We start from the raw sequence: 13,398 nt of genomic DNA, 5'->3' as shown, positions 1-13,398 counted from the left end.
AGTCATTGCGTGTTGAGTGGAGGAACTCAACGCCGCGCTTTGCCTCGACACCAGAGCGAAGAAATGTTAATAAATAGTTCATTTCCTCGAGTGGGGATCGAACCCACAACTATTGGCGTTTACAGGCACACTGTGCCCCTTCGCTACGACCAAATGAGTAAATGTGTTCTGTGGCTACGACTGGCCTCACAAAACATGAAAAATAAATAAAATAAGACAGCCGTGGCAGAAGGTATTGCAGAAGTATTTTTTCATGAAATGATATTTGATCTGTCCGCTCTCGTTAATTTGTAGATAAATATCTAAGTATAAGATACTCGTAGCACATAATTAATACTGAAAGATTCAGAATACAAAAAAGCTTTTTATGCACAATTTCACTGTGCAAAGGTGTCATTTTAAATATTGGTGTTTTATAATGTGTAATTCAAAATCTTTCCTCGGACACGGCTTTCTACTACAGTATGGGGAATCCTAATTGGTGAACTAAACTTAAATAGGGAACTACAAATGTAACCTGAGAGGAATTAATATACAATACATATTATCTAAGAAGATAAAATTCAAATTGCTAAATGTTAGATTATACTATATACCATAAAATATATTATGGGAGGCTTTAGTCAATGTATTAGAACTCAAAACAATGATTTTTTATAATATTGTCTGTTTGTCTTTGCGTTTGTTCACATTAATCTGAGAAAGGGCTTAACCGATTTAAATGTAGTTTTGACTATTGGATTCTGGCTAGCTCTTAATATTTAGTATAGGATATAAAGATAGCATTTCCATGGATTTTCAACCAAGTGCACAGCTTGGTAGCTTTCACTCATTCATTCCGGAAGCCAATAAAAAAAATAATTTATAATGAAATATTTTATTTCAATATTTTTTTCAGCAAATCAAACTAAATATATCATGGATAGCAGTTAACTAATACAGCATGAACAAAGTAAATATAACTAATTATAATAGGGAACTGGTAGCCAGAGTAAATAATTTTTTAAAAATAAATGCATATTCTGGCTGCCTTTTCTTATAAAAGCAAACAAGGTCACAATTTTCACTTAATATTATTGTACCATAAACTACGCCGCTTTTATATAAAATTCGTGCTTCTTTACCACTAAAGTATACGAACAAAATTATCACTATTAGAGAAGAACGGAAACACTGAGTAACCGCTACTTGCGTGGTACCACTCGGGTGTATTACCTAAAGAGATTTCAGAAAAAATTAAACAAGAGAAAAAAATATATACAGTTTCAAATATATAAATAAAAAAATAATCGACATACAAAGTTTGCTAATAATTTGGGAAGATATTGTGATTATTTGTATGTGCAAACCTGAGAAATAATCTTTTTTTTTACAAAAAAAGATAATTTTCTTGCAATTTGAGCAAAACTAAATTGTGTCGAAAATATCTTATTACTAAGAGGTTAAATTGAATCTGATATGTAGGTAAGTATAATAAAACTTCTGTTATCTGGTATGGTGTCCAAAATATCATAGATAATATATAGATACACTTCCCTTTTTTACTCATCACAGCTGACTTATTAATGAATTAGTATTATTTTTAAAAGCTTTTATTTTAGCAGTACGTTAAAAATATATAATAATTTTGCAGTATGACAGTCTCATATTCTTTCATATCCATAACGAAAGTCGATACCATATATTAATTAATATATTTAAATATAAGTATTAGAACCTCGTACATAAAACTCTAAGAATAAAATAGAAAAAAAAAAACAAAACAAAAATCATTGCAACCTCGCAAACAAATTACGTATAATTTAAACTAAAAGTATATATTTTAAAGGATAACAACTTATTTAACAACAATTTTGAACAACGATTGTAAGAGAAATTTAACAATTATTAACATTGACAAGGGCAAGGAATATAATATAACGATGGCTGAAAAATCAGTCGTAGAATGTCGAAATGTTGATGTTCTAATTACATACGCATAAATGTAGGTACATATAGGTTTTTTTTATTCTCATATAAATCTAATGTAGCTAACTATGTAGGAAATATAAAAAAATATTTTGCCACTAATTTCCAAAAATAATATTAAAGTAGAAATTATTTAAATATAACAAAAAAAAACTATTGTATTTTTGATACATCACATTCTTATCTTAAAGTAAATAAGAGAGAGGCATAAATATATTTCAACCATCCTGGCACATCATTTCAGCTTTAGGAACTGGAAAAATTATAAAGTAAACGATCCTAATATAAAGAATAGACCAAGCAAGAGCTTCATATAAATGCGTGCCTCCACATCTTCTATCACATTAGAGTAATCCATACTAATTAGGACTATACATATATTATGATATACATACACATCTAAAATTAAACTAAATTAGAGTTAAATGTAGAATGTAGGTAAGTATGTATGTATAATCAAGTATGTATTTTAAATAACATTTTGTTGAATAAACTAGTTTCTTGAACCCGCCACCATATAAAGGAATGATGCCATCCTGATTCGATAGCAACCCTTAAGATTTGCACACTTAACGCCTTAAATCAATGGCTTTGAGAGAAAATCATTTTTCATATAACATTTTAAAAGCCGATGGTTACTTTATAAATATGTGTCTTTTACCTCTATCTCTCTCCTTCTCTCTATCTATAAGTCTTTTATTCATAGAAGTAAATGCCTCAATCCTCAAGAGCAAGATCGACATCGTGGGTTCATTGAAGCTCATTCTATACGACATACCTATTACCGATATCTGTATTATATATTATGTATTATTATTATTAGCTGCAAATTATAGATTTAAAGCACCTGATTTTAAAACATAAAACAGTAAGCTATAAATGTGAGCTCCGTCAGAGTTTGAGGCATTTAACTCCTGAAAGAGTACATTTTACCCCTACATTTGTGATGTAGGTGCGGAGGCCAGTTCGGACTCCACGGAATCGTCCTCTTCACTCTTGGGGATGTCAAATATTTCGGAAAACAGGGCCGGAAGTACTTGTAGCGGCCAGTTGACGCGGCACCAGTTCAGCAGTTCATCGTGTCTGACGCCCAACGTTCGTACTTCATGGGCAGCCAAGGCGAACGCATCTAAACGAGCTTTCACGTCTGGGACTCCAGCTTCTGTGAACTATATTAAACATTTTTTTTTAATGTTTTCTTAGTAATTATACGTTTCTCGTGCGTTAATTGTAATTAAAACAGAAGATTTCTTCTTCTTTCCTAAGTGTGGAATAACTCTTTAAAAATATTAGAAATAGTCTTCTTCTTCGTGTCTATGCTTGGAAAATTCAGATCATATTTTGCTAGTATTTAGCCACGTTGATTCCGGTATCTGTTGCCTCAGTTAATTCGTCACACAAACAGGTGATCCGTTCACCTGTTTGGGGCAGGAGAGAATAGATGGTAATTTATTTATATACTTACCACGTACTTTAGTGCTTCACCGATATTAGTATAAAGAGTGGTGATTCTCTCGCGATCCATCAGTCCGCTTCGCTGGGGGCTGAACAACAAGCTGGCGGTGTACAAAGCCAGTTCATCCTCAGACATCGCCAAATTCGTTAATTTTTCAACGTATGACAACATGGCGTTAGCAAACTGGGTCTGTAATTAAATGTTTCTGTTATGTCTTACCAAATTAATCATAATCATAACATAACAATATATATATTAATTTAATTTTTATATTGTATTTTATAAATTAATAATATAAATTACAATTATTATCGTTTTTTAATATTTATCTAATTTCTCATTGACGATTTCTCGATTAAGCATTTCTTTAATTTGTACCTATTTGTTTTTAAATCACTCTAGGAGGATTTCTGGTATCACATGATAATCAGAAAAAAATATCAAGTATATATATTCTTTATTGCACAAAACACAACAAACAGAAATTTAAAATGAAAAATTTAGTTGACAAAGGTGGGCTTAAAATACATACTTAAAAATACATAATCATACATTATATATGTATTTTTTTAATAGAATATAAACGACGCTCTTGGAGCTTTTAGGTTCCCTCTAGGTAGAGGAAGGAACGGAAGGGTAGGTACCCTTCCATGTGAGAGATACAACGAGAAGCTATAAAAAATATTAATAACAAAAAATACAAAATTAAAAAATATATAAGTACTAGCGGCCCGCTCGCGGTTTCACCCGCGTGAACTATGTTATTATTAATTTCTGTCTCCATGACTACGTCCTAGTGACGTCTATGCAAAATTTGTGACTTCTAGCATTTGTAGTAACGAAGTTTCATACAAACTTTCGACCCCAAAAACAACCCCTTAGAAATCGAATATTGCAAATTCCCGTCTTAGCGAGCACCTACGTCCTATAAGTAACTCCTATGCAAAATTTGAGATTCCTAGCACTTGTAGTTTCTGAGATTTCGTGATGAGTGATTTTCGATTTTATACATATAGATAGAAGATTAGTATTTGTTCTTTACTTACATCATAGATAGTTTCAAGCTGCGTCAGGTTGACGGCTAAGCCATCATCGAACACGATGTTAGTGGGCGACGATAGTTTAGCGGCCCGTGAAAGCCACACCTCAAAGAACCCTGACTGCGGACATATTAAACTGCCAATGGTTTTCATATATTTTAAATAAGAATAGAGACTCAAATTGGTAACGACAATTATAATAATAATTTTCTCTACATACATATATTGCCAAGCAAATCGCCCTGCGGTATTTTTATTTCGCTATATAAATTCGCATCAATTATTTTCGCTATCGCATTCCATATAAGCAGAACTAATAGATAAATTAGGTCAATAAAATCAAATAATAACACAGTGCTACAGCATATTGCAATTATTTTATAAATCTTAATTTTACCTTAATTAAAATAACTTGGTCATCTTGAGGCAAAGAAGTAAATCCAGGTATATTTTTGGCGAATTCCACCACCTGTTGCACGGATGGTGTCATACTACAAGCCACAATGTACCACAGCGAGGCCAGTATGTCCATGGCTTGTCCCGTCGTTGAGCTGGCGGCCTCTTCTCCACCACTTCCTAAACATATTTTAATAGAGAGAGAGATGAGATATTATTAATTTACTCACTATTTTGCCTTACGAAATCATTAGATCCACATTATTATTTTTGTTTGTTTGTCTATGAATGTTAGAAACAGCTTAACTAACATATTGATTACTATTGTATTTTGGTAAGCTTCCCTTGATATTTAAAGTTTGTTTTATTTCAATCTGTTCGTAAATAAAGAAGTTATATTGAAATATTTTGTCCGACAAAATTCCTATAAAGTAACTGTTTTACTGAATATGCTTAATAATTTTAGTTTCTAATGTATAGCTATTATCTGGTTAATAATAATGTTATAATAATTGCCCATAATAAAATAAAGATATTAAGAGAAAATAAACAAATTATGCATAATATATTATCACAAAAAACTACTGAAACAGAAACAGTAGTGTTTAAATTTACATTGTTTACATGAACATAGGTAGATTATATCTAGTTATTTGTTATTTCCCAAACAAATAAAAATACTTATGAAAATTTCGATAATCTACTAAATTTTCACATTTGAAGTCACTGTAAGTGCACTGCAAACATATATTAACATACAAAACAACTCAAATTAATAAATAAACAATCGTGTAGTTAAGCGAGCGCCGCCTCTAACGGGTCGGTAATTTGATAAAATAAAAATTGTATATTGCCTTCCAAGCCGTGTGGGATACACATAGGTTATATGTATAAAGATTATCTAATAAATATTAATATAAAGTGCAATAAACAAAAACAAATTAAATATATAATAAATTCATAATTAACAAATTAAAGACATCGTCATGGCGCAATGGCACAAGGGGACTGTAACGCGACGGTTGTGGGTTCGATTCCCACTCGACGAAATGGAAATTTATTTACGCTTATATTTCCATTTCTTCGCTCTGGTGTCGAGGCAAAGCGCGGCGTTGAGTTCTGCCACTCAACACGCAATGCCTCCAGAAATCGGCAGAAAGTGGGGAACCGAGTATCTTAAAATTAGGTTCCCTCTTCCTACTCTGCTGCGTGCGGTACAGCGTGAAGCTGATTTAATTTTTTATTTTCAGTTTCGGTTAAAATACACAATTATTATAAGTTCTGTAACCACACTCGATACATATTCGAAACACTTTGAACAACCAAATGCAAATAAATGTATAAAGCATGACAGTTAGGTACATGTGTATAAATAATAAAGTCTAGAATGCGTGCGTTGAACTACTCGCTTCCGTTGCAATCGATCAATCAGTCAATTGACATGATTACAAATAGCCGACGCAACGGTGTTAAAATATAAATTTAGGCAATATTAGAGAAAGTAAACAACAGAATTGGGAACCTACCTCCCGTGTCCGGTTCTTCGATTTTTATTTCTATATTCCGTATTTGTAAAGTGGACTTTACTTCGTCCGTGTACGTATTGTAATTTCGATGAGCTCTGACGATCTCCTTGGCTAGTTCTTCTATGAAATCTTGTTGCATGGGGTCCAGGTCCACTTCTTCTATAGGCAGTGGGTCCGGCTGGGCTGGCGGGGCGGAGCCCGACGCCATGTTGTTAGATGATTCTTCAGTGTGGTCAGCGGCCGCCGCCTCTCTCGGTCGCTTTGGAACTCTTCCGTAGCGGACAGCTGGTGAAGTAAAGTTTCGTTTACAAAGACTGTATGCGATTGTATAGAACCGATGCAAATTGTGAACTGCGGTGCATATATCGGGTCGGGGCTCTTCAATTGGAAAATAGGCGTGATGATGCAGTGCGTTGATTATCTCTATTTTGTTTTCCAATATTGGCAAACAGGGTGCACTATATGCGAATGAAGTGTAATGACGTGCTGTATCGCCTCGTTGAATCCCTCAATGAACTCGTTTCGATGTCTTTACACCGTGAGAACTATATTTTTGTTATTTATTACATTAGTTTTATATATATACTAGTGGACCCGGACGCGGCTACGCCCGCAAAAATATAAGCCTAAATAATTAAAATAAGTTAAAAAATAAATGGAAATTTATTATTAGAAAAAATATCTGAGAAACCGAAATGAACAAACAAAAGAAGTAAAAGTAACTAAAGGAAATTCTTAATATTAGAAAAAGTACCTAAAGTTTGCCGTGCGCGCGTTCTATATTAAATAATGATTAATTTTTGCGAACAATATTAAATAAAATCCCAAATGATTAAAATTACAATATTTTAAGTGTATAACATCGGTATAGATAACCGAACCGAACTGAGATAAATTAATTATAAGCAGCAAATAATTACATAAAAAATTATAGTAATTCGAAAATATATATAAATTTACAAAATCATCAAAGTTATCTGCCCGTTCGCGTCGGTCATACTATACCACTCGTAGGCTAGGTCATTTGGAATCAGTGACATCTTATTTATTAGAATGTTATACAGTAAACTATAATTTCCATCTAGATGAAATGCTAAAAGTGACTATTATATTTATTTTCATAAGGATGAATATCAAATTATAGAAATCATCTAATTTTTGTTAATGTATACAAATCTATATCAGCGCGCGCCATGTATGCATTAAGCAAACTCACTTTGGGTGACGTTTTCTTAAAACAACAAACTTTGCAAGCTGTTGCTTAGCAACGCATAGCGACGATTGTTATTAACATGGCGGAATAAATTGCATGTCAAATTAATTATTTTAATATATTGGTATATATCGAAAATATTACAAATATGAGAAAAAAAGTATCCTATGTTCATCCCGAGACCCTCAAGTATCTCTATATGAGTATTTATCACAATAAAATTAGCGGTTTGGGCCTGATTGCGTAAAAGACAGACAGACTGACAGAGTTACTTTCGAATTTATAATATAGGTATGGATTTTATGATATATCAATGCCTTTAGTTACTTTAATATTTACACTAGTTTATCATAAAGTTCTATACTATTCTAATGCTTTTTCGGAGCACACTAACTGCTTTAGAAGATAAACAATATCTATAAATTATTATTTATTATTTTCCAGAAGATATTTTTTATTATATTTTGAAATACCTCGGCCCTTTATTTTTTGTTCTTTTGCTTAAAGTATTAATCTGATAGACATGTATTGTTATGAAATTTTTTATCGAGTCGATATTACTTAAGACTTCAATCCGCACCTGCCCGGCACTAGTATTTTTGAAATAACGATATCCACTTGACCGACTCGTGTAGCGGATATTTATCTTGCTAAGAATAGTCAACTACGCAGATGATGTTACTGTATAGAAGTGAGGCTTACTTTCTATTTCTTAGAGGCCAGTCGTGGCGCAGGGGCTCAAGCGTGTGACAGTAAACGCAACAGGTTATGAGTTCGATTCCCACTCGACGAAAAGAAATATTTACTATTTTCATTTCTTCGCTATAAGATCCGCCACTCGACATACAATGCCATGAAATGTGCAGGGGCACACAATATGACTGTAAACTGATTGGTTGTGGGTTCGATGCCCACTCCAGGAAATTCAATATTTATTTAAATTTATATTTCAATTTCTTCGCTCTGGTATCGAGGTAAAGCGCGGCGTTGAGTACTGCCACTCAACACGAAATTAGCGAAAGTAAATAACAGAATCGGGAACCTACCTCCCGTGTCCGGTTCTTCGATTTTTATTTCTATATTCCGAATCTGTGAAGTGGACTTTACTTCGTCCTTATACGTGTTGTAGTCTCGATGAGCTCTGACGATCTCCCTGGCTACTTTTTGTAAGAAATCTCTTTGCATGGGGTCCAGGTTCACTTCTTCTATAGGCTGTGGATCCGGCTGGGCTGGCGGGGCGGAGCCCGACGCCATGGCGTTAGATGATTCTTCAGTGTGGTCAGCGGCCGCCGCCTCTCTCGGTCGCTTTGGAACTCTTCCGTAGCGGACAGCTGGTGAAGTAAAGTCTCGTTTACAAAGACTGTATGCGATTGTATAGAACCGATGCAAATTGTGAAATAAATTAAATAAATTTATATTTCCATTTCTTCGCTTTGGTGCCGAGGCAAAGCGCTGCATTGACTTCCGCTACTCAACACGCAACGCCTCCACAACTTGGCGGAAAGTGGGGAACGGAGTGTCTTAACACTAGGTACCCTCTGGCTACCCTGCTGTCTGCGAGATACGTGAAGCTAAAATGAAAATATAAATTTAAATAAATATTTCATTTCCTCGAGTATGGATCACACTTTTTGCCCCTGCGCCACGACTGGTCTCTTATATATTTAAAGGTGTTTTTAAAACGTATATAATATATACTCACAATCTCGACTCATGCCGACGGCGAGGCACTTTTTAAACCGACAGAACTGGCAACGGTTTCTGTTGAGGCGGATCACGAGACACTTACCGTCACGGAGGCAACGGTACTCAATTTGTCTTTGAATGCTTCTTCGGAAGAAACCCTGTAAATTAAATAAACAATACTTTTAAAAATGTTATTTATAGAATTATTATTTAAATGAATGAATAAATGTTAAGATTTTGCTAATATATCTATATCTATATCTATATCTATATCTATATCTATATATATATCTATGTCTATATCTATATATATATATATATATATATATCTGTATCCGTAAGGCCCTCACTTTCAAGTTAGAGAGTATGCATATAGTCTTAACTATATATTAAACTATTAATCCTCAAAATTTCAGCTTTGCTAAAATGACGTAGGTCTGGGGGCCCTGGGATCTCGGTTTATTATGGATGAGGTTAATATTTTTTATGTAGTACAAAATAAAATAATTTAAAAGTTCTTAAGTTCTTTCTATAGTAGTCAACACTTAGTGAATTTCGAAATATGTCACTATAGCAGCCACTCAAGAATAATTGAGAAAGAAATAGGTTTTATATTTAATTTCTACATAAAGTCAAAGTTCATTTATTTACACTTTTTTAACTTTGAAGTTATTAAAAGTTTGGAAAGTCTTCTCTGTATACAATGGTGTTTATAAGGTTGCTAAGTAGAGTAGCGAGATTCAAAATTTCTAAAATCACATTTTTAATGCAATACAACGTTTTCTTTGCAAAAGTTTGTGCTGTTTAACTTTCGTGTGATTTGTAAGGGAAAACCTTTAAATGCAGAAATTTCTTTTTTTTAATGTCACCCAATATCGCAATTTATAAAATTAAGTCGTAGTTGAAGAAATGTAAAATACGTGTACCTCCTATCGCATTAATTGGATATTGATCAGTAAAATATAAAATTTTTAGCTTTACATTGTATCCCACAGGTACATAAAAGTGGAAAGGGAATCGGGAACCTAACTCCGTTCTCCATTTTTCGCTGAATTCAGGAGGGATTGCGTGTTCATTGGTGGAACTTAACGCCACACTTTGCCTCGTTAGAGGGGCGAGGAAATATTAAATATTTCATTCCAAATTAGAATGGAACCCAAAACCGTCGCGTTTACAGCCGCCCGCCCCACCACAGTACCACGACGGATTTATAAATATACATTTATTTGAAATAAAGATAAATTATATATCTGTATCAATTATCTTTGGTATTTTATCTTTTCTAATCCGTACTTCCGACTGTAAAATTTAGCAACTTCCTGATTTTTTTCTGAATGCATTAGTTTATAATACACTGCCCTAGATAATTTATACTATAATATTATTACGAAAAAATTGGAATAAAATATAAACTTTCTATTCTATTATGCTACTCTATTTTGCTGTCTGCCTGTCTGTTGTTTGTTATCTCATATTTTCAGTACTACTAGAAGGATTTCAATACATTTTTTCCATAGAGTTGATGTAGAACCACAATAGACATAAGTTGTCAGACAGTTGTCGACCTACTCGATAAGGCAACTAGCATTAAGATATAATATCTCGAAAAGGTGTTCAGCTTTCTGAGCATATTTATTGACATGAAAAAGTCAAAGCTCCAGAATATCTAATATGGAACTAAATGATAAGCTGCACTATAATATAATAATTGAATTGGTATGATGGATATTTCTTACATCCATATCTATATTATAAATAAGAAAGTAACTCTGTGTGTCTGTTACACAATTAGGGCCAAAGCGGCTAATTTAATTCTGATAAAATACTCATATAGAGATTCTGGAGGGTCTTGGGATGAACATAGGTTACTTTTTTTCTCATATTTGTAATATTTAAAATACTTATTAATTAAACATGCAATTTATTCCGCTATGTTAATAACAACCGTCGCTACGCAACCGTTGCTTAGCAACGGTTTGCAAAGTTTGTTGATTTAAGAAAACGTCACCCAAAATGCTTGCTTAACGCATACATGGCTCGTGCCAACTCAACCTTAAGAGACACATACAAACAATATTTTACAAAAATATTGTCCCTTAAATATTGTTTAAAAAAGTCCGCGATTATATATGTATGTGGGTCATAATCAGAAAAGTGGACATTTTCGAATTCGTAACGTAACTGATAAGTAACAACACTGATAATGTTTGTTACGAAACTGATGATATAAGGCATTATACACAACAAAGTAAGGATATTATACGAATAAAACTACTGTTGTTTTTATTTAATGAGACACAAATTAAAATTTTAAAGATTCAATCGTTGAATTAACAGATTATAAATGTAAGAAAACATAACAAAGTGACAATATTAACAATATAATAATGCTAGTTCGTAACGTAATAAACTTCTATTTCTAGTTAGAGATCACAAAGTTAATGATAAAATTAAATCCACTTTAAAATATATCAAAATTTGAGTCGTTATCACGGGAATTAAGTTTAATTCTTTGTAAGTGTTTATTCCGCATATCTTCATATTTAATAGGATTGGTCTTTTTAAGACGTTCTCTATATCTTTTATGTGTTTCAGCATTTGACATAGGAGCCATGACGCTTACTGAAAATAAAAAAATATTTATCAATAGATATTTAATAATATTTTATGTTTATTGTTTAGATCTTTAACAACGCTAGTACAGAACGTATATGTTTTTAAATAAAAGCTTCACCCACTTGAACTACATATTTATTAATTCACTATCTCCAGAGAAAAAAATAGTAATTACAAAATCACAACTAATTTCAGGAAGAATAAAAAAATGTTTTTAACTAAATCGGTTAAGCCGTTTCTGAGATAAGCGTGCACAAACACATTAGACAAACAAGCAAACAGGCAAAAAACTTAAAAATCATAATTTTTGGTTACTTTAGGTTATCAAAAGTCACCAATTATTTTTTTCATATGCCAGCAATTTTTTTTTATATACATATAAAACGTACGTAATTATGAACTAGGCTTCATATTTTCTCAGTTTCGTTACGTAACGAAATATAACGCAATTGAGAATAAAGTCTGAGAAATTCTAACCTTTTTAAATATTTGCTCATAAGCTGCGTGTTGCATGTGCAAGCACTGAAGTTCTTTTTTGAGATTTTGTAAAAAGAAGCAAATAACATAAACAAGAAAACGAAATTATAGAATACTTACCAAAATAAAAGCCGTTTATAACCCTGAGATGTAATTTCACGCATTCACTCTAAAACATTTGAACCCCTCTACTGCTGCGAGAACACTACTGGTTGTAGCTACGACAGCATTGACTTTTAGAATAATGGTGCCACAATAAAAACTAATATTAAACACCATTCAAAATAATTGCGTTCATATTTTAATTGTACGTTACTAGCCCTGAGTAACAAAAAGACAATATTTTGGGACAAATTTACTTAATTCATATATATTATTTATTAAATAATGTATCAATAAAAGTATTTTTATTTAATATTTTGCATAAAGTAAAGTAATATAAACATATCTGAAATCAAATAAAACCATAAACATTCGTAACAAATCAATTTTTAAAAAGTAAAGTGGTGAATGGGACACGAAAAATTGTATGGAAGCATTTTGAAAAGTTTTTTGCAACTAACAAAAAATACTATTATTAGCCATAATACATAATAAAATATTACAAAAATCTTTAAGTTAATAAGTAAATTTATCTTAAATGGCAAAATATTTAAATTATCTTTAAAATTGTATTTTTAAAACGCATTCAAAGTAGCGGGACAAGAAAAGACACAAAATGTACACTTTTTCTGATTATGACCCATGTATGTTTATGTCTGAAGGTTGAGCAACGTAACCATTTTAATGAATTTACTTAAAATGTATCGGGATTTTGTTAATGTATTTTCTATAATTTGATATTCATTCTTATGAAAATAAATATATTAGTCACTTTTAGCATTTCATCTAGATTGAAATTATAGTTTACTGTATAACATTCTAATAAATAATTAAGGAGATGTCACTGATTCGAAATGACCTAGCCTTCGGGCGGCCTAGTATGACCGACGCGAACGGGCAGATGACTTTAATGGTTTT

The 13,398-nt window shown here is 32.3% G+C and overlaps 1 protein-coding gene across 2 annotated transcripts in view; it reads right to left on the bottom strand.

The window, feature by feature from the left end:
- Positions 1–861: 861 nt before the first annotated feature.
- Positions 862–13,398, bottom strand: part of Eip78C (Ecdysone-induced protein 78C) — a 53,830-nt gene continuing 41,293 nt past the window's right edge. For both annotated transcript variants that reach the window (XM_085205894.1, XM_085205895.1), the window contains 7 exons: positions 9,302–9,443; positions 8,646–8,930; positions 6,387–6,671; positions 4,862–5,040; positions 4,471–4,584; positions 3,434–3,613; positions 862–3,137 (listed from right to left, as the gene is read on the bottom strand). In XM_085205894.1, coding sequence (XP_085062020.1) covers positions 2,904–3,137; positions 3,434–3,613; positions 4,471–4,584; positions 4,862–5,040; positions 6,387–6,671; positions 8,646–8,930; positions 9,302–9,443 — 1,419 coding nt within the window. In that variant the 3' untranslated portion in view covers positions 862–2,903. The remainder of the gene's footprint in view (positions 3,138–3,433; positions 3,614–4,470; positions 4,585–4,861; positions 5,041–6,386; positions 6,672–8,645; positions 8,931–9,301; positions 9,444–13,398) is intronic.

Source organism: Heliconius melpomene, chromosome 21 (assembly GCF_056956725.1).
Source record: "Heliconius melpomene rosina isolate 202511_hmr_F chromosome 21, ASM5695672v1, whole genome shotgun sequence".
Taxonomy (NCBI): domain Eukaryota; kingdom Metazoa; phylum Arthropoda; class Insecta; order Lepidoptera; family Nymphalidae; genus Heliconius; species Heliconius melpomene.
The sequence above is the reverse complement of the archived record's forward strand: the minus strand, read 5'-3'. Positions and strand labels throughout refer to the sequence as shown.